The sequence below is a fragment of the Misgurnus anguillicaudatus genome, chromosome 3, assembly GCF_027580225.2.
Source record: "Misgurnus anguillicaudatus chromosome 3, ASM2758022v2, whole genome shotgun sequence".
In the NCBI taxonomy this organism is placed as follows: domain Eukaryota; kingdom Metazoa; phylum Chordata; class Actinopteri; order Cypriniformes; family Cobitidae; genus Misgurnus; species Misgurnus anguillicaudatus.
Window position 1 is genome coordinate 39,909,152 of NC_073339.2, and position 27,290 is coordinate 39,936,441.

General features: G+C 35.6%; 1 protein-coding gene across 1 annotated transcript in view; it reads left to right on the forward strand.

The window, feature by feature from the left end:
* Positions 1 to 27,290, forward strand: part of dmd (dystrophin) — a 164,145-nt gene that overhangs the window by 74,155 nt on the left and 62,700 nt on the right. The window contains exons 35-51 of the mRNA XM_073866166.1: positions 1,179 to 1,358; positions 5,012 to 5,134; positions 6,914 to 7,084; positions 7,642 to 7,761; positions 9,425 to 9,559; positions 14,621 to 14,773; positions 15,060 to 15,230; positions 15,312 to 15,422; positions 15,601 to 15,746; positions 17,483 to 17,606; positions 19,075 to 19,250; positions 19,412 to 19,559; positions 19,710 to 19,841; positions 20,161 to 20,310; positions 25,291 to 25,371; positions 25,511 to 25,592; positions 25,733 to 25,899. Of these exons, the coding sequence (XP_073722267.1) occupies positions 1,179 to 1,358; positions 5,012 to 5,134; positions 6,914 to 7,084; positions 7,642 to 7,761; positions 9,425 to 9,559; positions 14,621 to 14,773; positions 15,060 to 15,230; positions 15,312 to 15,422; positions 15,601 to 15,746; positions 17,483 to 17,606; positions 19,075 to 19,250; positions 19,412 to 19,559; positions 19,710 to 19,841; positions 20,161 to 20,310; positions 25,291 to 25,371; positions 25,511 to 25,592; positions 25,733 to 25,899 (2,370 nt within the window). The remainder of the gene's footprint in view (positions 1 to 1,178; positions 1,359 to 5,011; positions 5,135 to 6,913; positions 7,085 to 7,641; positions 7,762 to 9,424; positions 9,560 to 14,620; positions 14,774 to 15,059; positions 15,231 to 15,311; positions 15,423 to 15,600; positions 15,747 to 17,482; positions 17,607 to 19,074; positions 19,251 to 19,411; positions 19,560 to 19,709; positions 19,842 to 20,160; positions 20,311 to 25,290; positions 25,372 to 25,510; positions 25,593 to 25,732; positions 25,900 to 27,290) is intronic.

Below are 27,290 nucleotides of genomic sequence, written 5' to 3' on the forward strand. Positions count from 1 at the left end.
AAAATTACTTTAATTGGTAACACCTAAAAAATTAAAGTTGATAAAGTTAATTTTTTAAAGTGACAAATTTAAGTTAAGAAAGCTTACATTTTTAGAAATCAATACAAATTAAAATATATATTCTTAATTAAATTTTTTTCACTTTAAAGAGAGAAAATGTAAGTGGAAAAAATGTTAAGTATTACCAATTGAAGTATTTTTTTAAAGTAGATTCAAATGTCACTTTTTACAGTGTAAGGTGAAGGTATAAACAATTCAATTTAAAATTTGCATTCATTTAAAAGCTAACAAGAGCTGGTTGAAATAGTCAGTTCTGATTTTTTTTTTTTTAGTTTGCCAGGCCCAGGAACAGAAAAAGTTGTGTTTACAAAGTACCGTAACAAAGACGCAATGAGCTCATCAATTATGCATTTACAATATATGCATGCTGTCAGCATTGCTCGTGCGAAACCTAAATCTAAAATTTTGTACTGAATACAATTTATAACTATTACACTGTAAAAAAAATATGCAGCATGAAGTTAAAACAACTTGGTTTTCTCATGTCAGTTTTGGCTTGTGATAAGTTGACTTAACATTCACATTGTTGACATTGTTAATTTAGAGTAACAAAAAATATATCCTGGATTTTTTTTTTACAGTATATCACTGTAACTACAATATTATTTGTATGTTTTAGTGTGATCTGCTTTTGTGTCACCGATAGTTAGATTTAGGGGCGGAGTTACTGATTGGGCTCCATTATTTTATTTTAATTAATTGTATGCTTTTGTATAGTTCACCTCGTACAAATTGTTATGAATTAGCCATCTCATAAAATATTTAGGAATTCCCATGAGATCAGGCTGGAAATTCCTTACCTTGCAGGCCAGTTCTTAGTTTAGGATTGTGGAGGATGTAGCAGATTGACATGATGTATTAAACTTTAATGGTACTGTACATTATTAGTCCACTGTGCAGTCCAGACACTTGAATCAGCTCTTTACACTGTTCAAAATGCACTTCATTATATACCTGTATATTTCTGGTTATACTGCTGCTGTCCTCCATAATGTGATCATCATTTGATGAATTACTGCTGACACGTAGCAAAAGCACAAAGCCGTGCGACTTAGTTATTCGAAAGTAAACAAGCCAACAGCAGCCAATTAAAGCACCTCTCTGACCTTATCGACCAGGGAACGCAGGAAGACACCGAGCAACACAAGCCACAGCTGAAGCTGGTCCGGGAGCTGGCCGAGACCCTGAAGGGTTTACTCCACACCCAGGAGAACCTGATTGATGACAAGGTCAGTCTGCTGAACTGCAACTGGATCGCAGTGACGTCAAGAAGCGAGCAATGGCTAATACTGCTGCTGGTGAGTAATTCACAGAAACCATCTCATTTTTTTCTAACTAATATGTCTGGCGTTAAAGCCAAAATCCATTTCAGTTTCACATCTCCATATTGTTCTTTAAAACCCACACTATAATTTCTAGAGGCGACAGTAATGTTAAGCACATTTATCTCCTGTTCCTCTTTATTACCTCTGCCATACTGCTTGCTGGTTTTCCCACTTTTTTATCTTATCATGATGCTTCCGAATATATTTTCACCTCTTCTACTTTGTAAATAACTCTATAAATAACTTGATGGTACGTTAGGGGATGAGGCTCGGCCTCAAAGGTAAAATGAGACGGTTAAAGCGATGTGTATTTTTACGCTTAGTTCTCGAGTCTATCTGTCTTGTTACAGCAGATACAGTCAGATACAGCAGAAGTGCTTTCCAAACACCAGATGGGACCTTCTATTAAACACAGGAACATTTTTGTAAGGTTTTAAACATTAGACAGAGAAGTATAAAGTGTTTATTTACATTCATGCATTTGGCAGATGCTTTTATCCAAAGCAACTTACTGTATGCATTCAAGCTATACATTTTTATCATTACGAGAACGGAACCCATTACCCTTACACAACTAACATTTTATTATTTTATTTTATTTTATTTTAAACCCTCAGAACAGTGACAGGGTTGACTGATTTTTTTTTATTTTTTATTTTTTTATTAACCTTCAGAACAGTGACAGGGTTGACTGATTTCTTTCTTTTTTTTTCTTTCTTTCTTTCATTATTTAATTTTTTAAAATATTTTATTATAAACCCGAACAGTGACAGGGTTGACTGACTTTATTTTATTTTATTTTATTATAAATCTTCAGAACAGTAACATGGTTGACTGATTTAGAAGTGGTTTCCCGGACAGAGTTTCGATTAATCCAGGACCAGGCCTTGGTTATATTTAAGTAGTTTTAGTAAAAACAATACTGGTGTGCAATTTGAGACAAAACAGTGGCACTGATATATGTTAAGATATGTCAGTATAAGGTGTTTTTTAAATTAAGGCGCCTTTCTATTTTATTTTATTTTATTTTATTATAAATCTTCAGAACAGTAACAGGGTTGAATGATTTAGAAGCGGTTTTCCGGACAGAGTTTCGATTAATCCAGGACCAGGCCTTGGTTATATTTAAGTAGTTTTGGTAAAAACAATACTGGTGTGCAATTTGAGACAAAACAGTGGCACTGATATATGTTAAGATATGTCAGTACAAGGTGTTTTTTAAATTAAGGCGCCTTTCTATTTTATTTTATTTTATTATAAATCTTCAGAACAGTAACAGGGTTGAATGATTTAGAAGCGGTTTTCCGGACAGAGTTTAGATTAATCCAGGACTAGGCCTTGGTTATATTTAAGTAGTTTTAGTAAAAAAAACAATACTGGTGTGCAATTTGAGACAAAACAGTGGCACTGATATATGTTAAGATATGTCAGTACAAGGTGTTTTTAAATTGAGGCACCTTTCTATTTTATTTTATTTTATTCTATTCTATTATTTTATTTTATTTTATTTTATTTTAAACCTTCAGAACAGTGACAGGGTTGACTGATTTTATTTATTTTATTTTATTATAAACCTTCAGAACAGTGACAGGGTTGACTGACTTTATTTATTTTATTTTATTTTAAACCTTCAGAACAGTGACAGGGTTGACTGATTTTATTTATTTTTATTTTATTTAATTTTTTATTTATTTTTTATAAACCTTCAGAACAATGACAGGATTGACTGATTTAGGAGCCGTTTCCCGGACAGAGTTTAGATTAATCCAGGACTAGTCCTTGGTTATAATAGTATATTTAAGTAGTTTTAGTAAAAAACAATACTGGTGTGCAATTTGAGACAAAACAGTGGCACTGATATATGTTAAGATATGTCAGTACAAGGTGTTTTTAAACTAAGGCACCCTTCTATTTTATTTTATTTTATTTTATTTTATTTTATTTTATTTTATTTTATTTTATTTTATTTTATTTTATTTTATTTTATTTTATTTTATTTTAAACCTTCAGAACAGTGACAGGGTTGAATGATTTTATTTATTTTATTTTATTTTAAACCTTCAGAACAGTGACAGGGTTGACTGATTTTATTTATTTTATTTTATTATAAACCTTCAGAACAGTGACAGGGTTGACTGACTTTATTTATTTTATTTTATTATAAACCTTCAGAACAGTGACAGGGTTGACTGATTTTATTTATTTTATTTTATTATAAACCTTCAGAACAGTGACAGGGTTGACTGACTTTATTTATTTTATTTTATTATAAACCTTCAGAACAGTGACAGGGTTGACTGATTTTATTTATTTTATTTTATTTTAAACCTTCAGAACAGTGACAGGGTTGACTGATTTTATTTATTTTTATTTTATTTAATTTTTTATTTATTTTTTATAAACCTTCAGAACAATGACAGGATTGACTGATTTAGGAGCCGTTTCCCGGACAGAGTTTAGATTAATCCAGGACTAGTCCTTGGTTATAATAGTATATTTAAGTAGTTTTAGTAAAAAACAATACTGGTGTGCAATTTGAGACAAAACAGTGGCACTGATATATGTTAAGATATGTCAGTACAAGGTGTTTTTAAACTAAGGCACCCTTCTATTTTATTTTATTTTATTTTATTTTATTTTATTTTATTTTATTTTATTTTATTTTAAACCTTCAGAACAGTGACAGGGTTGAATGATTTTATTTATTTTATTTTATTTTAAACCTTCAGAACAGTGACAGGGTTGACTGATTTTATTTATTTTATTTTATTATAAACCTTCAGAACAGTGACAGGGTTGACTGACTTTATTTATTTTATTTTATTATAAACCTTCAGAACAGTGACAGGGTTGACTGATTTTATTTATTTTATTTTATTATAAACCTTCAGAACAGTGACAGGGTTGACTGATTTTATTTATTTTTATTTTATTTAATTTTTTTATTTTTTATTTATTTTTTATAAACCTTCAGAACAGTGACAGGATTGACTGATTTAGGAGCTGTTTCCCAGACAGAGTTTAGATTAATCCAGGACTAGGCCTTGGTTATATTTAAGTAGTTTTAGTAAAAACAATACTGGTGTGCAAGTAGAGACAAAACAGTGGCACTGATATATGTTAAGATATGTCAGTACAAGGTGTTTTTAAATGAAGACACCTCAAACATGCATTTTAGTCTGGGAGAAGGGTAATCGATGCGATATTGTAAGAAAATTGTCAATTTTTTAACATATATTTTTTGGCCATTTTATTTGAAAGTGATTGAGGTGAGTTTATAAAGTTTGAAATATGGATATTTTTCTTACTAAATCTCATTGATTACCCGCAAAAGACCTTTATTAAACCGTTGGAGCCGTGTGGATTACCTCTGTGAAGGATGCAATTTCCCTGATCCCTGTTTTTTACCATTATAAAGCTTGGAAGAGCAAAGACATTTACTAAAATAACCCTAAATGTGTTTGTTTTAAAAATACAAAAACAGACTGAATATTTATTCATATGTTTAGAAGAATGTCTGCATTTATGCATAATAAGATTTCGCATCAGCTATTCATTTTAAGAGGCAGTAATGGCACATTGCACAATAGCCCAAATGTAAACATAGCTTTCCATCTGTCACACAGGATTACCAAAGTCAAATAAAAACATTTGAGGAGAGTGTCGCTGAGATCAACGGCTGGATGGATCGGACTGAAGAAACTCTGGATAATATGGAAAGCCAGGGCTGCGTCGAGCATGTTATTAAGGTCTTCACTGAAACATGACAGGCACACACAATGAGCCCCTTGACATCCAATTTCCATCACTGAACACTAAAGATTGTTTAATGCAGGCTAACTTGTGCTTGTGCAAAAGAAATACATCATTATCCATCTCTTCTATTGATATAATATTTGCATGGCTCATTAATTTGAAGCAAATATTTTTTTAGATTAGGCCATTAGGAAAAACACAGACAGATAGTTTCAAATAAAGTATAGATTTATTAGATTGCTATTATCATCTATGTAATACACAATTACAATTTCCTAACATCATTTTTATATCTGTGCATTGTTAATTTAAATTTTTACTATGTTTTGTAGCTTTTTGTAGCATTTAAGAGCTGTAGGAAGTGCCTTATTTACAATAGAAAATTTTAAATTTGTTTAATATTTACATTTCAGAATAGTAATACAGTCCATAAATATAAAAAAACAGAACTGAGTGGTATGTGCACTAAATGTTATATAGATCAGAGATCTTCAACTTTTTCAAGCCAAGTTTGAAACCAAGTTTTCTTAAAAAATATGATGGAATATGCGGAATATTTATGCAATTTTATGCTATGAAATTGGGGGAACTTGCAAAAACGAAAACATTGCAGGATTTTTCTCATTTTAATGGACTTTAATGGACCCCAACACTCAACAGCTCCAACGCAGTTCAAAATTGCAGTTTCAAAGGACTCTAAACAATCCCAAACGAGGCATAAGGGTCTTATCTAGGGGTCATTTCCTCCGGTCCTGTAACGAGCCAGCGCGACCTCACATAATACGTCATCACGTCAAGAGGACAAAGATGACAGATCGAAACTCCGCCCCAGTGTTTACAAGTGTGGAGAAAGAGGACCATTCCGACGTTGTTGTATGTCGAATGATACAAATTAATGTCTTTGTGTCAGTTTATTGTTTAAAATGGTCCGCAAATGTGCATTTCATATATGTAACACGTGACCTTTCGACGTCATTATGCAATTACGTGAGGTCGCGCTGGCTCGTCACACAGGAGGAAGAGAAGTTGTGGGTTAAAAGTGCATATTTTTTATTTTTCTTGTTAAAAATGACAATCGTTTCACTAGATAAGACCCTTATGCATCGTTTGGGATCATTTAGAGTCTTTTGAAGCTGCATTGAAACTGCAACTTTAAACTGCATTAAAACTGTTAAGTGTTGGGGTCCATTAAAGTCCATTAAAATGAAAAAAATCCTGGAATGTTTTCCTCAAAAAACATAATTTCTTCTCGATTGAACAAAGAAAGACATCAACATTTTGGATGACATGGTAGTGAGTAAATTATCTGGATTTTTTTTTTTAAGAAAATGGACTAATCCTTTAAAATTTGGAGTTAAATCAACTCTGAAATATTAGTTAAATTAAAAAAAAATTAAAAAGTTGTGAAGTGTCAGCTAGTATATTTTTTTAGGTTGAATTAGCTCCAAATTTTAAGGCAACCAGGTAACTTCCTTTTTAGGTAAACCAACTTTTTTACAGTTTTACTGAATAGATTTTAAAAGTTTTAAGTTTAACTCTTTATTATTAGCCTATTAATGCGTTTTTGTTAAATGCATAATTAAATTTTTCAAAAAATTATTTTACATTCAAACAATTTTTGGAGGACCCCCGGTAATACCACCACGGTCCCCCAAGGGACCCCAGACACCTCTTTTTAAAGACCCATGATATAAATGACATAAATTCTGTATTTTTGCACATTTCATTGTGTATTAAAAAGCGAAATGTTGTTCCTATTTGAACTTGAGCAGGGTTTGCAGAAAGAGCTGGAGGAGATGAAAGGAAAGGTTGATGGCGTGCAGGGTCTGGCCGAGGAACTAATAAAGAACAGAGGACAACACTGTAGAGCTCAGGTGAAACCCAAGCTAGAACAAATGAACCAGCGTTTTGACATCATCACAAGGAGGATTTTAACAGGAAAGGTACTTTTTTATACAAACTGTATATATCTATACATATGCATGTATATAGCATGTTAAACCATGGTGCTCATGTGGGAATTGTGAGTTTGATCCTAGTTCATGTTATTTTGGAGTTTATCTCAATTCCTAATATCATTTCCTGTTCTCTGAGCATTATTACTGTCTGAAAGGGACAGAAACAAATACAAATTTGTTATTTATAATAATCCCTACTTATTGTGTACAGTAGCTGTGCTAAAAGTGGTTTTATGGCAAAAATTTTGTTAAAGTACCATGATGCAGTGATTGTATCAGATGATGGTACTTATACAGTATTTAATACCTTTATGCGTCATCTCAAATATCATAAACGTTCAGGAAAATTATATTTTGATATCATAATATGTAGTACTTTTCTATATGGAACATTTGTAATCACATCTTTAAAATGCATTGATTAACAGAAGGAAAAATATCAATAAACACAGAGACAGTGTTGTCTTGTAATGTTATTCCACTTACAAAATGGGATCGTTACATCATTGGATTTGTATGCATTTCTTTGCATTTTCCTCCAGGCCTCTAACCAAGAGTTAGACGAGTATCACAGACAGGCCAATATTTGGCTCCAGGTGCTGGACGAGGAGATTAAATTGGGTGAAAATCTAAAAGAAGAAGATTTCCTGGAGGACGCCGCGGTAAGAAAATGCACTAATACAGTGGTTCTCAAACTGGGGTCCGGGGCCCCCAGGGGGGCTGCGAGACAGTGCCAGGGGGGCCCCAGTTTTATGACATTTTATAAAATACATTAATTTATCATAAATTTTGTGTGATTAAACAAAAACAAATGAAGCCTTCTAACCAACATCACTACTTTGTATAATTTAATATGTTTTGTTTAATTAAAATGTTTTAGAACTGTTTTTGTAATACATTTTCTTTGGGGGGGGGGGCGCACGCAGAAAAAGTTTGAGAACCACTGCACTAATATGTTACTTAGGCTAACATTTATTTTTAGCTAGCCTAAAATTCTCATGACCATAAAAGTAATGAGTTTTAGGGAAAGGTAACTAATGCATGCATACTATTTAATAGCGTAGGTCTTTTAATGAATGTAGGTGTGCGCGGGGCAAAATCTAACGCGGGGTTAGTTGTAACACAGACTTTTTACATTGTTGCACAAGGTTGAGCGTTTTGGTTTTCCGGTATTTTTTCACGCTGCCAAAAGATGATCTCCTGCAAATTATTGAAATATTGTATAATGGTTTTCCAAAGAGTTATTGATGAACGAGTGTTTTGGTGGCTTGTAAATAAAATTTTTCCGTTTTCTAAGTTGGGTGTGTAAAATACCAAATCCAATGCTATGTTATATTAATCAGTGTCTTGTTGACTAAAACATAGCATCGTTTTGAAATGTGAAATTTGAAAATACTTTGACCCACCGGGGTTAATTGTAACGCTGTGTTAACCCTTCAACATTTACGATATGAAAACCGCTAACGTTAGCGTAATTCTTGCCGATGTTTTAAATAGGCTACACACGAATGATTGTTGGCTGCCAACGAAATTATTGTGCCTGTCTTATCAAAAATCATGTGTCAAATACATTTTTGTTTATATCTTTAAAATTGATTGAAAAAGGTCACGTCAAAGATTGAAATCATAATGAAATGAATGGCTAAAATCAGACTTTGATGCTCTTATCTCAGAATTTGATTTTAAAATGGAGTTTGGTTATTACAGACTGGGTCACATATAAAAAGGTTGTGTCATAACTGTGTAGCTTTTTCTCACATATTTAGACATTTGTATCCATTTATAATTAAACTATTGTTAGAAAAGGCCTGGATGAATGAATACAGTGTGGATACCTGTCTATTATAGACCGATATATATAAACAATATCCACTTCAAGTATATAGACAAAATAGTATTGAAATATTTGCCTGCAAACTTAATTTTTAGCAAGTGTTACAACTAACCCCCTGTCTGTTACAATAACCCCACCTTTGGGGTAAGTTGTAACGTTTGCACTTCTGTCACGTTTGGTGTAATTGTCCAAGAATGGTAAGTAATAGAAACAAACTTCAAATTGTCATTTATAGCAGAGATGTGTGTGTTGCTTGTGTAAAATATAATTAATCAAACTCAAATATTTTTTGAATGATTGAGCCAAAACCAAAAAGCGTTAGGTTATGCCCCGGCCCCGCTCTCCCCTATAACTGGTTGTATTCATTATTCACTGACAAACCTCCAACAAATACACAAGAGAGACAGACAGAAGGAAAGACAGGACTGATGCAATCGACTTATGCTTTAAATGATCTAAAGGTGATGGTTTGTGTGGTTTTGTCTTCCCAGGGCATAGATGAGAGCGCACTGAATGAATTGTTTGTGAAAGGTGAAAATCTTCTTAAGAGAATTCCTAGCGGAGAGAAGAAAGAGGGCGTCCGTGAGAAACACAACCTTCTTCATGACAAATATGACACTTTAAAGGTGATTTCACAGCGCTGACACATCAAATACATGTTATTAAAAAATCAAGGCTATGGGAGTATATGTATAAGCTCTTGACAGAGCACATGCTTTAATAACTACATGTCAATCCGGTAATTTCATGTCATTTTGCCGTGATGCAAAATTATATGCTGTAAACAAAATTATATTTTGCATTGTTTTCCAGTGAAGAATATCTAAGTGTCCTTAAAATGATATACAATTCCAGAGCCAGGGTTCCCACGGGTCCTTGAAAGGTTGCTAAACTGTTTGCTTTAAATGCTTATATCTTCTGTATGCGAATGTTGATACATACCAAAATGCTTTTTTGCATAGATGTGTTTGACACATGAAAACGTGCTGGGTTGCATATGTAACAGTTGTTTCCTGAGAAGGGAACGAGACGCTGCGTCTCCCTTTCCATGCTTCCTGCATCCCTGTGACGCCGTCTTTGGCAATATTTCAGATAGTGATATACTTTCTGGCTCCCGCGTCACCCTGTCTTTGTCGTTAAGCCTCACCATTGGTTGAATTTGATATACACATTCAGGCGCACTTACCCTTGGAGGCGTCCCCAAAGTTTCACCGCAGTGGCGCAGCGCGAGTTCCCTCGAAAGGGAACTGTAACAATGTATCTTAAAAGGTAACACGATATAACCTTGCTCTCACTTGAAATGTGTCCCCACATTTAGTCCTTGAATTTGAGGGTATTAGACCTAAAAAAAGTCCTTGAAAGGTCCTTGAATTTAAAGTTAGCTAAGGTGTGGAAACCCTGCAGAGCATATGAATTATCTTTGCTTTATTGCTCTATTCTTACTAGTCATTTATTTAATTCAATTTTAAGATATATATCTTATTGCTAGATGGAAACGTGGTTTTGCTTCTTTGCATCTGCATCTTGTTTTAAATATCCAAAATATTGTTCACCGAAAAATGAAAGATTTACTCACCCTCATGCATCCTAAATGTTTATGATTTCCTTTCTTCAGCTCATCCAAAAAGTTTTTTAATAAAAGTATTTGCATCTGTATATTCATACAGTATTTAGGTCCTAAAATGTAGATGCTTTAAAAGCAGATTCATCCATCATAAAAACACATCCGTTATATAAATGACTCCTGTGTGGTAATACATGTCTTATGAAGAGAAACAGAAGGTGTGCTTGAGAAATGGGATGGCATGTGGATGAGTAAATGATGAGAGATTTTTAATTTTTTTGTAAATTTTTCCTTTAAATATCTATATATTGTACTAAAAAGACAATAATACAGATTGTTTTCTTATGAATAATTAATTTTACATTTCCAAGCTATTTTTTCTTTCTTTGATTTGATAACTTTATCACTTTGAGCATGCAAATATTTTTTGGCCGTTATTAAAGGAATAGTCTACTCATTTTCAATATTAAACTGTGTTATTACCTTAACTAAGAAGAGTTGACGCATGCCTCTATCATCTGTGTGCGTGCACGTAAGCGCTGGAGCGCGCTGCGACACTTCGATAGCATTTAGCTTAGCCCCATTCTTTCAATGGTACCAATCAGAGATAAAGTTAGAAGTGACCAAACACATCAACGTTTTTCCTATTTAAGACGAGTAGTTATACGAGCAAGTTTGGTGGTACAAAATAAAACGTAGCGCTTTTCTAAGCGGATTTAAAAGAGGAACTATGTTTTGTGGCGTGGTGGCACTTTTGGGAGTACTTCGACTCGGCGCAGTAACACCCTCCCTCTCCCATTATGAGAGTGAGAAGGGGAGCGGACTTTTCAGGCGAGTTTAAGTGCTCCCAAAAGTGCTATTGCGCCATAAAATATAGTTCCTCTTTTAAATCCGCTTAGAAAAGCGCTACGTTTTATTTTGTACCACCAAACTTGCTCGTATAACTACTCGTCTTAAATAGGAAAAACGTTAATGTGTTTGGTCACTTCTAACTTTATCTCTGATTGGTACCATTGAATGAATGGGGCTAAGCTAAATGCTATCGAAGTGTCGCAGCGCGCTCCAGCGCTTACGTGCACGCACTAAGATGATAGAGGGATGCATCAACTCTTCTTAGTTAAGGTAATAACATAGTTTAATATTGAAAATGAGTAGACTATTCCTTTAAGAATATGGGCGGGAAGCGCTTTCTCTACATGATACGAATTCGCAGCTCAGAGTTCACCAGAGTTGAACTTTGGTACCCAGTGAAATGCAAAATATTTTTGCACGAGCTTGCGTTTTCACTCTTACGGTACATTCACACGGGGCGTAAGCGTTGCCGCTTCCTATTCACTTTTAATGGGTGACGTCAGGCGTTGCTGAACTGAATTGTGGATTCGTCGACGCCGTGCCGTTGCTCGCGGCAGAAGTTGAACATGTCTCAACTTCTCAAGCGGCAACGCATGCGTCAGCCAATCAGATAACCTTATGCAAATAACCTAGGCAGAGCCAGCCAATTACGTTTATGGAAGAACGGAGCATGTTTTGCGGCCATTGTGATTGGCTGTTGGCCACGCTTTAGACAAGCCTTCCGTCAAGCGTTAATGCCGTTACGGTACTTTCACACGGGGCTTGACCAGCGACGTGGCAAAGTTGAGAAAAGTGTAACTTCATGCAAATTATGAGTGACTTTCAGGAGCGACTACCAATGAGAGCGAAGCAGTAAATTTCACGTCATCCATCTCTCGTCCATTACGGTAGTGGATGGCACTCAGTTTTTTATGACAGCCAGAATTAGAAATGCCTCCTAACGATCTCATTAGGTATGTTTACAATGGATGCATTTGTAATCATATTGATGGCTCAAAACCTTCATGTAAACACCTCAATCAATACAATTAAAGCATAGCTTAGCATAATCCATTGAATCTGATTAGACCATTAACATCACGCTAAAAAATAACCAAAGAGTTTCGATATTTTTCCTTTTTAAAACTCGACTCTTCTGTAGTTACATTGTGTACTAAGACTGACAGAAAATTAAAAGTTGAGATATTCTAGGCTGTATGGCTAGGAACTATATTTTCATTCTGGCGTAATAATCAAGGACTTTGCTGCCGTAACATGGGTGCAGCAGGCGCAATCATATTACGTAGTCCCTGAAAATAGTCCCCTGCTATTAAAAGTTACCAAGGGGACTATTTTGGGCGCTGCGTAATATCAATGCACAGTGGAGTTTCCCTTTAAACTGTTTTAGAGAGATGATTTTTTTCTGCGGGGTTAAAGATAGAAAGTTTTCGTTAATTAGTTATTAGCATTTGTAATTCAGTCAGATTGAAAAAATTTGTGTATGTAAACATAGCCATTGAAAGAGATGGGTGACATACAGCAAGAAAGTTGATGGTGGTCTGAATAGGGCGTAACGCATTTGCATGTATATGAATGGAAGTCAATAAAACGAAAAGAGTAGCGTGACCGCCCCTTAATTTGCTCACGCGCCGCAGTGTTCACCTAAATCATTTTCCGTTATTAACTTAAATTGCAGATTGCATTTCATACAAACTTTTGCAACCGTTTACATGTCGAACGTGTGAATATGCTGTTCTTGTTGCATTTACCGCAGTTATAACTGGCAGATGGTCTCAGCATGCTGCGTTTCGCGTATCTCTAAACAGTGAATCTAGTTTGTGTAATCTATCATCTTATCTATTGGCGTAGTCAGTGTAGTAGAATAAAAACATTACATAGTCGGTTTTCCTGGAAATGCAACGGCGTGAAAAACAACTGAGGTCATTTTATGTTACAGTATAGACCTCGGAGATGAGCTTCTCCACAGTGATGTTTGCCATTTCAAATATGCAAGTGCTTTAAATTCTAATAGATTTGATTGGCTGTCAATGTATTATCATTCATAAGCTGAAAAAAATTGCTCTGAAAGTTATCTTATATTGTCGTTATAGTTGTAGTGTGAACTCTGCCGTTCTCTATTTTAAAAAACTATATAGTTATCATTATCATCCATACCATTAGCATTCCTTAATTCAACAATCCTGAAACATTTTGATTCAGTAACCTCTGATTTTAACATCAGGTATTTGAAATATGTCCCAAATTAAAGGATTAGTCCATTTTCTTAAAAAAAAATCAAAATGTTAATGTCTTTCTTTGTTCATTCAAGAAGAAATTATGTTTTTGAGGAAAACATTCCAGGATTTTTCTCATTTTAATGGACTTTTTGGACCCCAACACTTATTAGTTTTAATGCAGTTTCAAATTGCAGTTTCAAAGGACTCTAAACGATCTCAAACGAGGCATAGGGGTCTTATCTAGCGAAACCATTGTCATTGTTTGGCAAGAAAATATGCACTTTTAAACCAAAAAAAAATTCTCGTCTTCCTCCGGTCCTTTGACATGCCAATGGGACCTCATGTAATGCGTCATTACGTCAAGAGGTCACGGATGACGTAGGTGAAACTCGCCCCAGTGTTTAAAAGTGTGGAGAAAGAGGACCGCTCCGACGTTGTTGTATGTCGAATGATACTAATTAATGTCTTTGTGTCAGTTTATTGTTTAAAATGGTCCGCAAATGTGCGTTTCATATATGTAACGCGTGACCTTTCCACATCATTACCAATTACATGAGGTCGCGCTGGCGCGTCACGGGACTGGAGATGGACGGGAAGTTGTGGTTTAAAACTGCATATTTTTTATTTTTCTTCCAAAAATGTCAATCGTTTCGCTAGATAAGACACTTATGCCTCGTTTGGAATCGTTCATAGTCCTTTGAGACTGCAATTTTGAACTGCATTGGAACTGTTATGTGTTGGGGTCCATTAAAGTCCATTAAAATGAGAAAAATCCTGGACTGTTTTCCCCAAAAAACATAATTTATTTTCGACTGAACAAAGAAAGACATCAACATTTTGGATGACATGGTGGTGAGTAAATTATCTGGATTTTTTTTAAGAAAATGGACTAATCCTTTAAATTGTAGTGGCAATGTCAAAATGCATTTGTTATACTTTGAACGTCAAAGTGCATTTATCATTTTTATCAACAACAGGTCAGACTTGGTTAGATCATGTTTGGTTGGTGATAATCTTTAATACATATGTTTAATATATTGATTTTGCACTAACAGAACTTGAGAGCCCAAAGGAGAAAAAAGGCCCTGCTTCTTACTCAGCAGTGGTACCAGTTCTGTAAGAAGACGGATGACATGACTCATTGGCTGGATAAAATTGAGAAGACCCTAGACGAGCTTCCAGATCCCCCAGAGGAACCGAAAGTGAAAGTGAGAGCATGAGTTTTCTAAATGTTTGCTGCACAGAGCACAATATGTTAAAATGTTTCTCTAGAGACGATGCTTTTAAAAATCAATTTTCTTATTAAATACCATTAGTTGCTCGCGAGGGTTGGATTTAACTGTAAGGCTCAGAAATCTCCTTTGTTTCATTGCAAACTTTTTTATTTAATTTTAATTGATATGGACTTTGTGTCTGTGGTTATTGTGAGCATTTCAAACCTTCTGCTCCTTAAAATCTGTAAGCCAAAAATCACTACTTTGTCCATCACATCAGGCGATCAGTACCGAGATTGAACAGCAGCGTCCAAAGCTGGAGGACTTGCGTGGACTGGGCCATGTGCTTTCAGAGGGTGGGGCTTCCAAGCTTGTGGAGCCACGCCTACTTCCTGTCAATAAACGCTGGGCGGAGCTTGACGTGAACTTCGCTCAAGTGCAACACAGAAGTGTATGTGATTGTTTATAGTGTTTCATGTAGTGTGCAATGTAATGATAACCCATTGTAAATAGATCACCAATATATATACAGGAACTGGAGGCTTTACTGCATCGTATCGCTGAAAACGAGGCTTTACTGAAATCTCCTGAGCGCTGGTCTGCAGCATTCATCAATGTACCCCAACAAGAGAAGTGCCTTAAGGTGATTTCATAAATCATGTCTCATCTATAAAGAAAAATCCCCTAGATTATGCATTCGATTTTGGATCAGGCAATACATTATGAGTCTTTAATTATCTTTTTTAAAGTATGAGACAATATAGGTTGTTTTCATGAGCCAAAATTTCTCTTGGCAGTGAAAATTATATTTTGTGATTTAGGAGGTTAAAGGAAATCTGGAGAGACTGGAGCCTCCAGTGGTAAACGCTCTGAGCAGGAGCACTACTGATCCTGTGGAGAGTCTGCAGGTCCAGCTGCTCAAAACCAACTGGGAGAACCTCAAAAAACTTTATCAGGACAGACTCACGTAAGTATAATTGACAATACACTTATTTACATGCGCATTTACAGGGCATTTAAAGGATTAGTCAATTTTCTTAAAAATCCAGATAATTTACTCACCTCCATGTTATCCAACATGTTGATGTCTTTCTTTGTTCGGTCGAGAGGAAGTTGTGTTTTTTGCGGAAAAAAATCCAGGATTTTTCTCATTTTAATGGACTCCAATACTTAGCAGTTTTAATGCAGTTTGGAATTGTAGTTTCGGGGGACTCTGAACGATCTCAAACGAGGCATGAGGGTCTTATCTAGCGAAGCAATTGTCATTTTTAGCAATAAAAAAAAAAAAATGCACTTTTAAACCACAACTTCTCGTCTTCCTCTGGCTGTGTGACGAGCCAGTGCGACCTCACGTAATTGTGTAATGACGTCGAAAGGTCACGTGTTACATATATGAATTGCACATTTGCGGACCATTTTAAACAATAAACTGACACAAAGACATTAATTAGTATCATTCGACATACAACAACGTCGGAACGGTCCTCTTTCTCCACACTTGTAAATGTTAAACAAAAAATAAACTTCAGTATTTTTAACGTTTTCTCTTTATTCATCCACCAACACCATGCGCTCCAACTCGAGCTCAAAAACAACAACAACAACAACAAGCGCCCTTCCGCCCGGGGTTCATAATAAGAGTCCTCTTTTAGCTTCGGTAAACAGTCATGTGAAATATTTAGTATATAGCTATAATGTACATAAACACATTTTTAATGTCTGAAACTTAACAGTAAACACTGGGGCGTAGTTTCGCGTACGTCATTCGTGACCTCTTGACTTGATGACTTATTACATGAGGTCGAGCTGGCACGTCACACACCCGGAGGAAGACGAGAAGTTGTGGTTTAAAACTGCATATTTTTTATTTTTCGTGCCAAAAATGACGTTGATCGTTTTGCTAGATAAGACCCTTATGCCTCGTTTGGAATCGTTTAGAGTCCTTTGAAACTGCAATTTTAAACTGCATCAAAACTGCTAAGTGTTGGGGTCCACCAAAGTCCACCAAAATGAGAAAAATGCTGCAATGCCTTCCTCAAAAAACATACTCTTTTCTCGAATGAACAAAGAAAGACATCGACATTTTGGATGACATGGTGGTAAGTAAAATATCTTCTTTTTTTTTTTTTTTAAGAAAATGGACAAATCCTTTAAGCTATACGTTTTTTATTACAATGAATGTATATGTGTTCCCTGGGATCGAACCCACAACCTTTTACATGGCTGATGCTATGCTCTACCAGCTGAACTACGAGAACGTTAGTGGTTGCTACTCAGCTATTGTCTGTTGGAGTTTATCTTTTTGAAGCAATCAGTGCAGTTGTATTTGCATTAAATGTAAGTTTGGAGATGTAACATCTTGTTAACCATACTGCACTGTCTATCTAGATATGAATACATTCAGGCACTAACAAAAATAAATGTATAATCTGTACCTTTTCGGTCACTGGCGTGGTACCATCAAAGGTTCCTTGTTGTACCTTTATGGGTATGGTTGCCGTGATTTCATAAAGTAAGACGTGATCCTGGATCAACATTTTTTGTTTTAAACAACACGATCTTAAACAATAAAGAATGTGCTTTCAGCATTTTTTTTAAGGATTTTTGCAGTTTATATTACTATATGCAGTATATTAGTGTGCGTTTCAGTTCTTTCTTTCTCTGTTCTCACTCACAATGTGTCTAATGTTTGTTGCTGGCTAGGCGTTATGAAAAATGCAAGAAATTCAGCGAAGAGCTCAAAGCGAATGATGATTGGCTGACTGATGCCGAGCGGACGGTCGTGAAGTATGAACAAGACCCTATAAATAACAGAGATCACCTCAAGGTAATCATAAATAAAACCATTATTTTACATTTACAAGCTTTTGTTTGTAAGTCTTGCATACAAATTAATCTTGAATCTGCATGGCGCGAGCGCAAGTGGCTTTTAAAGAGTATGAGAGATGAGACTCTCATTAGTTTATTGCACATTACGCCCAAAACACACCCATTACTCATTACAAGAATAGGAACAATCCTTTTAGGCTGGGCTAGGCGCACAAACCATTTTTCCCGTGTTTAAGTTAGCAAAAGTGGATTCGGACATGCCCTTTTAGACGTGCCGTGCGCTTTAGACTCTGCACTTAGATCATTAAAATAGGGCCCAAAGATTTAATTGGGTTTTTACAGACTGGGTTACATATTATCTAACTTAACTCATTCACCGCCATTGACAAGTTATCTCGTCAATTATGAGTTAATATTTAACTAATAAATATGCCTTTCTGGACGAATTTCAAAGTAAAAGTGTAATACCGCTTTTATCCACTTTTATCAAAAACAGAAGTTAAAAAGATTTAATGATTTATTTTAACTGCCTTTATGTTTGATAGTCATTCTGAGTCTGATCTCTAACATAAATTCCTTTACAAAAACACATTTTTTTAAGCTTTTTGCTCAAAATGTTATATTTTTAAAGAGAAATATCCATATTTCAGTGGTCAAATTAAGTGGAAAAAGTAAATATATAATGAAACGTTTTTTCCCTATTTTGTTTGTTTGAAAGCAGAGGGTGTGTTCTTTAATTTGATATAATTTGTATGTTTATATATTTATAGAAGATAATTTTTCCTGCAAGGAATTTTGTGAAACTTTTGTTAAAATCACAAAAATGCAGGTGGTTAACTTTTCTCAAAAAGGCTGGCGGTGAATGAGTTAAAGGTGCAGTGTGTAGATTTTAGCGGCATCTAGCAGTGAGATTGTGAATTACAACAAACGGCTCAGTCCACCGTTTACCGAAACGCATAGAGAAAAAAAATCTTGCATAGACAAGCCACAGGACAAACATGTCGTTGTTTAAGACAAAATGCAATAGGGCTAATGTTTAGGGCTACTGTCTATGGCTACTGTAGAAACATGACGGCACAAAATGGCAACTTCCATTTAAGGGGACCCGCGGTGTGTGTAGATAAAAATGGCTCATTCTAAGGTAATAAAAACTAATACAGTTCATTATGTAAGGTCTTCATACACCACTGATAATATAGTTATGTATATTATATTGCACTTCTGTGAAAAGGTTGTTTTAAAAGTCCCACATTGCACTTTTAAAAGACATGATCAACACCTCCATTATAATCATTATTTTTCATAATGCATTACATTAAAAGTATGAACATAAATAATACTGTATGTAAGTTTTGCATTTATAAATGCATATCATACAAATTGCTACCAGATTTTTTGTAATCGACTGTGTTAAATTAGTCTGCAGGATTATATCACAGGATCAACTATTTCATTCACTCACACAGGAGCTGCAGGATGGTTTGGAGAAGCAAGAAGCCTCAGTTAAAGGCCTGAATACTCTAGGGACGGACTTGAGTCCACAATGCAGCAGGGATGACAGAGATCACATTAAACATCAACTCGCCTCCATCAATTCCCGCTGGGCCAAAGTGTCCAACCAGCTCACTGAGATTAAGAGACGGTTAGTACGAGAGATCCATGATTATTAATGCAAGCTCCTGGTGAGAGGGTCAAAGATGTTCGAATATTTTACCATAATTAAATTTGAGCACCAAGAACCTACCCAATTGCTCTTTTATGTCCTTATTTTAAAGGAATGCATATATATAACTGTGTGTTTAGGTCCGCAGGGGCGAAGATTATTCTCGCAGAGCTAAATGAAGACATGGGGGACTTTCAATCTTGGCTGGATGAGGCAGAAACTGTGTTGGCGCTTCCCGTGGAACCAGGTCACAAGCAACAGCTCAATTCGACCCTGGAGAAAGTAAAGGTAAAAATGACATTCACAGTATACTCGTTAGCTTACGCAGATAAGTATAAACTTTCCTTTTAGCTACGTATTCAAATTCTAAGTCTCCCATGAGAGGATTTACCAAACGTGAGACACAAGATAATAATACATGTGTGTGAAAATCGCCAGGCCCGGGTGGTGGAACTGCCGAGCAGGAATCAAATGCTTCATCAGATCACCAACAAATGCTCATCTGTGCCCAGTGATAAAGTCAAACCGCTGGAGAAACATCTTAAGGTTATCAACATGCGATGGGCCAAGGTAATTCAAATGATTTTCTGTAATCTCTTGTTTTGTTGGACCATTAAATGCATTAGGATTATCATTAGGATTGTTCCTGTTAACAGGTCTAAAGAAGGCATTTTCATTAAAGAAACAGTAATGGGTATTTACAAAATCCACTAGGGAATATAGCTCAACTTATAACTCTGCAGTCGAACCTCCTGACAACACACCCAGGTCGCATTGCACCCTAAAATCCTTTAGGGATCATTTTAAGGTTAATTTTGGGTTGAAATTAGGTTGAATTATGGATCCAGACACGTTCTTGAAGTGAATGCTTATTTCTTCGCATCCACAGGTCTCCAATGATCTACCCGAGAAGGAACGTCAAATCGAGGATCTTCTCAGGGATTTGTCTTTGTATCAAGAGCAGCTTTCCAAACTTTCCATCTGGGCCTCGGCTACGAGGAATCAGCTCGAGAAGTCCCCAAGTGCAGTAGATCCCAAGGTCATTTCAAAGCACATAGATACAGCACAAAATACTGTCTATAGCAGTGTTTCTCAACCCTGGTCCTCAAGGACCCCTTTCCAGAAAGTTTTAGATGTCTCCTTATTTAAAACACCTGAACCAACTCATCAGCCTCCTTCCAGAATGTCTCCCAACAAGCTAATAATTTAAATCAGGTGTGTTAATTAAGGAGACATCTAAAACATTCTGGAAGAGGGTCCTTGAGGACCAGGGCTGAGAAACACTGGTCTATAGTCTTCCTCCTGCTTCACTTCAGTCGTATGCCATAAAATATGGGGTGTTGTGCTGTAGTGGTAAACGTTCAGTGCTGGCAACTGAATGGCTGATGGTTTAATCCGTGTAATAAGGGAGATAAAAGACATTGTGATATTGAAAAAGCATGTGGCTTCAGGTCGCTCCAAAGAGATTGAGGTCTTCTCAGGTCCTAAGAAATATAACCTGACGTGCATAAATAAAAGACCCAACCCGTGACAAACTCGAGGAAATTAGACCCAAGGCCGACCTGACACAGTTGCAATTTTTTTTTTATAAAAAAAGGGAACCGACATTATTTATAATTTTTTTTTATAAAAAAAATTATTATTTATAATAAATTAATTATTTATAAAAAAAGGGAACCGACATTATTTATAAAAAAAAATTTTTTTTAAAGAAAGACCCAACCCGTGACAAACCCGAGAAAATTAGACCAGAGGCCGACCCGACCCAGTGGCATTTTTTTTTTATATAAAAGGGAACCAACGTGTGTGTAAAAAATACATTTTTTTTAAAAGAAAGACCCAACCCGTGACAAACCCGAGAAAATTAGACCTGAGGCCGACCCAACTCTTTCTATGTTTTAAATGCTATAATTGGGTCACCAGAGCTTCTATCAATCTAGAAAATGTGAAAAACATCAACCCAGTAACTTAGTTTTGGTTAACAATTCTCTGCAAGCATGTGAAAAAATAGGTCATTAAAATTGGTCTCCCCCTGTGATGTCAGAAGGGGATAATACCGCCCCTTAATCTGCACTATCCAACCACGGCACTGCCATTTAGTGCAGAGATCAGCTCATTTGCATTTTAAAGGACACACCCAAAAATGACACATTTTTGCTCGCACATGCATAGTGGCAATTTTAACATACTATAATAAATTATTTATATGGTATTTTGAGCTAGAACTTCACTTATGTACTCTGGGGACACCAAAGATTTATTTTACATCTTAAAAAAGTCTTGTGAAATGTCCCCTTTAAAGACCGTGACAAACCCGAGAAAATTAGACTCGAGGTCGACCCGACCCAGTGGCAATTTTTTTCATATAAAAGGGAACTGACGTGTCGGACCGTGTCCGAGGTACACATGGAAACACTTGGGGCGGCCCTTGGGTTTTTGGATCTAAGTGGACCCGTCAAGTCCTCTTATACACATTACAAGCATCTGTTGACATTTTATGAAAGTTAAAGTTTTGAATAGCCCTGCTTGAGTGGTAATAATAACGATTGTAGAGTGTAATAAAGAAATCAAGTTTATGCCATCAACAGTCTTCAAACAAAGTGTAAAATTATATGATTTTGCTCTTATGGTGACATTTATAGTACATTTTATTCAGGAGACATAATGAAATTGTTTAGTATATATTTAATTTGAGTACTTTGTCTTGGATGATTCTTACTATACTAATAAAAATGCACATAAAAGAAAGAGCGGCTGACATACGGTATGTGTTATAAAATTGATGTGGACAGCATAGCTCAGCAAATGTGAGTTTAATGAAAGACACTGAGTTTAGATTTGATCTTGGCAAATCCGACCACAGTTTGAAACAGTTTTAGATTTATGATTCTACAAGTAAGATAACAGACAATGTTTTTTTTTGTAAATGGTCAAAGTGAGATGCAGGAGACTTGAGCAGAAGGTTTCATTTAAGATCCATTTAGTCTCATTAAAGGATAAATAATTGAAACATGAATTAGATATTTTTTGTGATATCTCTATTCTGAATCGATGATTCAACACAGATGTTAACAACAGACCAGTGGGGCTTATTTAAAGACCAAGAAAAGTATTATCAGCAAAACTAGCCATGACTATGGTGCTAAAATCCTACCGTGATGGATATTTTACTTAGTTTTAAAGTCAGTTTTGACCTTTTCAAACACCCGTTGGTTTGCCGGCCGACTGAAAAATAACAAAAGTCATTGGTCTTTTTTTGCAGTCGCTTATGTTTGTACTATGAGGGTATTTGAGATGACACAGGCTGTCTATTTAATTAGACTTCCAGCATCGTGGTCATGAATAGTTTTGTCTGCTCCCATCAGGCCGCAGGTTTCAGATTCTCCAGAGTTGAAACTAATAGGTTTAGGAAATAATTTGTTCCTTTACTTATCGAGATTGTTATCAAAAGATCTCAGTATGGTTGTATTTATGTGATTTTTAAAGGGCACATATTGTGCAAAATCCATTTTTACCAGGCCCGGCTCCATGGGTGGCCAGAGTGGGCCTGGCCCACCCAATCAGAGGCTTGGCCCACCCTTGCCAATCTTTTGGCCAAAAATCTGTAATGTTATTCTATATTAACAGACGTGAGAATAATTCGTAATAAAAACAGCATTTCAGATAAAATTTGCATTTTTGTTTGTAACAAGTTTGTTTTAGTTGATGTAAATAGTTATTTTAAAAGAACTGCCAGTTTTTATAGAAGCTTAAGTTACATAATTAATAATGTTAAGGGGTCAAAAAATATAAAAAATGCAAAAAGAGATAATGTAAAAACATGTTAACCATTTATATATATATATATAAGTTACTAAATAGTTCCAAAATATGTTAAAAAAATATTTAAAATTAAGAAAACACAAACACAGCAATTAAATTAATAATTAAATATATGATATTAAAACTATAGACATGTGAGATTAAAGCATTAAAGAATCCCCCCCAATCCGACCGGCCCACCCGGAATATGACTTGGACCACCTTTCATCTCATATCTGGAGCTGTGCCTGATTTGTACAAGGTGTTTGGATATAAATGTGTGTTGGCAGTGTGTGAACACAACAACCCAACAATGAAAAAAATCCCTTTTTCTTTTAATTTCTTTTAAACCATAGCATTCTTATTAGAAATGCTGTTTTGATTCTCTTGTTAATGTGATGTCACACAAACAAAGCCCCGCCCACAGCCACTGACTGACTGGTTAATTTTACCTGAAAGCTTTTCTAAATGTGTTTGTTATTACATTGTATCGCTAAGGATGCTAACGATGCTATTGTCTCAGACCGTATTCACGTATGGGAGTGAGGAGCTGTAGCTCATTTGCATTTACAGGTACACACAATAAAAACAGCACTTTTTTGGACATGCTATAATAAATGATCTGTGAGGTATTTTGAGGTAAAACTTCACAGACACATTCTAGGCACACTTGAGACTTATATTACATCTTGTACAAATTTGCATATGATGTGCCCTTTAAATTGTTTGTGGCCGGCCCATTCTGATATGCCGCACTCAGGGCTCAAAATTAACTTTTTTATTTGGTAGCACTGGTGCTCCCAACTTTAAAGAGTTAGGAGCACCAGCAAAAATTTAGGCGCATCCATCAAAAAATTTAAAAGCACCACAACTACAATGTAAATTTTAATAGATTTATTTTATTAAAAATAAAACACCACCACCGGGCTTTACACGTCCTATGGCCAGCATTTAAAAGTTGGTCTGACTCTTCTATTTTATTTTTTGCTGCATAAATTCCTAAATGAATACCCAAATGCTGTTGAAATAGTATTGCAGCAATAATAATTTAACAATTACAGGTAACATGATTAAGATTACATAGAAAATCTAGCAAACACGTAAAACACTGATTAATTGTGACATTACAAAAGTGACCCATATAGAAGGCTAATATATATTGGTATTGATAACTGCATTACCAGGATGCTTTTAACTACTAAATAGGCAGTGTTTTTAAAAAACAACAAAAACATACCATCAGCATTGTCGTATTCCACAGCAACATGGACCACAAGGATGTTTGTCGAATGTCCATTCACCAGCGCATGTGCACATACACCATCAAACACACTTTGACAGACAGCTCGGTGTCTCCATCAATAATAAACACATTTGTCATGACACGTCTTGTATTTTTGGCACTTTCGCCATGTTTAAGCAAGGTACGTCTGGCACTTAAAATGTTTTGATTCCGCCATTAACGCCGTTTTACAGGATTTACAGTAAACACAGTAAGTTACATTTTCATAGCGGAGACACTCGAAATCTTTAAGCCACTCTCTCTGAAAGGTTTAACGTCAACTTGTATTTTCCGGTGGTGAAGTTACATTTGAATCCGGATCGTCGTAAAAAAATACAGTAATAACCTTGGCTGTAATCGGCTCACTCTCGTCATGCTCGTGACGCGTTCGTCTTTTCACATTTCCGCGCTTCACAGCAACAAGGAATGACTTACGCTCATATTAGCCAATCTGCGGTCTTCATTAAACGCAAGAACACTTAATGGTGAAATTTGATTGGTTATGTATCATTGGAGAGAACACTGAACCTGGGACAGCGCCAGCATGCAGGATCACAATCAACTCGCGTCACAACAAAATGGGCAGTCGCACAAATGCTCCCAAATATATTTTAAGGTCGCACAGATTAAATTTCGGTCGCATATGCGACCAAAATGGTCGCAATTTCGAGCCCTGCGCACTAAACTGATAATTATTTCTATTTTGTATCACACTGTTGATTGGTCAGCTCATTTTGATGCTACGTCCTTGTATTACTGTCAGTACTATTGTTTTTTGTGTTTTTAAGTAAATCAACTATTATATAATGCACATTCGATGACTATTATGAATAACTGTCTGAATGACTACTACATAATGCATGTTACGTGCTGTAATGTATACTATACTTGCTGTACTTTTAATAGGGGTTTGGCATTTCTTTGTTTTATTTATAGATTGAAGAGGATGTAAAAGAAAAGAAGCCCGCAGTTGAAAGAGTTCTGTCGAGGGAGAGACCACCATCCCAACCGGAGAAGGTGTCAAATTGTCCACAATGCGTCCTAGATATGACTATGATATTACAGTACTACCGTACACACTTTTAGCAGTACAATCCACCATCATTGTGCTGTATAACACAATATGAGCCTATTTTTTGGGATTTATATATTCCAGGGACAGTTTGATGGTCTCAGTGCAGATTGGACATCCATTCAGGTTCTCCTTAAGGATTGGAAAGACAAATGCCAGCTTGCAAGTATGACATCATTTCATGTTTCAGAAATTTTGTGATTGTGTGAATTTACAGTAAACATGCTATTGCTGTAAAACGAAACTCTTATTTTGCATTTGAAGTGGTGTTGAGTTCTGAACGTAAGACATTGTGCTGTTTTCCAGCCGCTACTTTGGCCGGCAGCGCGGCGGGAGATGCGGCCCTAGACAAATTTAATAAATCCTGGGCGGACCTCAACGATTGGCTTTCTCTCTTGGATCACATGGTGCAGACCCAAAGAGTGACGGTCGGAGATCTCGATGAGATCAATGAGATGACAGTAAAACTCAAGGTCAGTCTGTGATGTCATCATGCAGTTTTTATTTGTTCCATTTAAATAGTGATTTCTGTTTTAACATCTATATTCAAAATACTGTGTTTGAACTACTGAAGGGATAGTTCATTGAAAATTTAAATTTTCTGTCATCATTTACTCACCCTTAAAGGATTAGTCAATTTTCTTTAAAAAATCCAGATCATTTACTCAGCACCATGTCATCCAAAATGTTGATGTGTTTCTTCGTTCAGTCGAGAAGAAATTATGTTTTTTTTTAGGAAAACATTCCGGGATTTTTCTCATTTTAATGGACCCCAATACTTAACGGTTTTAATGCAGTTTAAAATTGCAGTTTCAAAGGACTCTAAACGATCTCAAACGAGGCATAAGGGTCTTATCGAGCGAAAACCATTGTCATTTTTGGCAATAAAAATATGCACATTTAAACCACAACTTCTTGCTTCATCCGGTCCTGTGACGTGCCAGTGCGACCTCACGTAATATGTCATCACGTCAAGAGGTTACGGATGACGTATGTGAAACTACGCCCCAGTGTTTACAAGTGTGGAGAAAGAGGACCGTTCCGACGTTGTTGTATGTGGAATGATAATAATTAATGTCTTCATGTCAGTTTATTATTTAAAATGGTCTGCAAATGTGTGTTTCATATATGTAACACGTAACCTTTCGACGTCATTACCCAATTACGTGAGGTCGCGCTGGCTCGTCACACAGCCGGAGGAAAAAGAGAAGTTGTGGTTTAAAAGTGCATATTATCAAAAATGACAATTGTTTCACTAGATAAGACCCTTGTGCCTCGTTTGGGATCGTTTAGAGTCCTTTGAAGCTGCAATTTTAAACTGCATTAAAACTGTTAAGTGTTGGGGTCCATTAAAGTCCATTAAAATGAGAAAAATCCTGGAATGTTTTCCTTTAAAAAACATAATTTCTTCTCGACTGAACAAAGAAAGACATCAACCATTTGGATGACATGGTGGTGAGTAAATTATCTGGATTTCTTCAAGAAAATTGACTAATCCTTTAATTCGTTCCAAACCTGCTGAACACAAATGAAGATATTTTGAATAATATTTGTAACCAACCAGATCTGAAGCACCACTGACTTCCATAATAGGAAAAAATTATACTATGAAAGTGAATGGTGCCCTACTAGGTACAGTATGTTTTTTTTTAAATGTGTTTAAATAAATGTGTGTTAACGTAAATAAATGAATGCAGGTTTGGAACAACTTGAGGGTGAGTAAATGATGACAGATTTTGTTTTTGGTGAACTACCCTTTTAAAGGGGATACACTGCACTTATTGCACAAAATATGATTTTGTTTAGTTCCTAATTTTTTTAATATATTTTGTCAACCTTTAGGAAAATACTATACAGATGACTT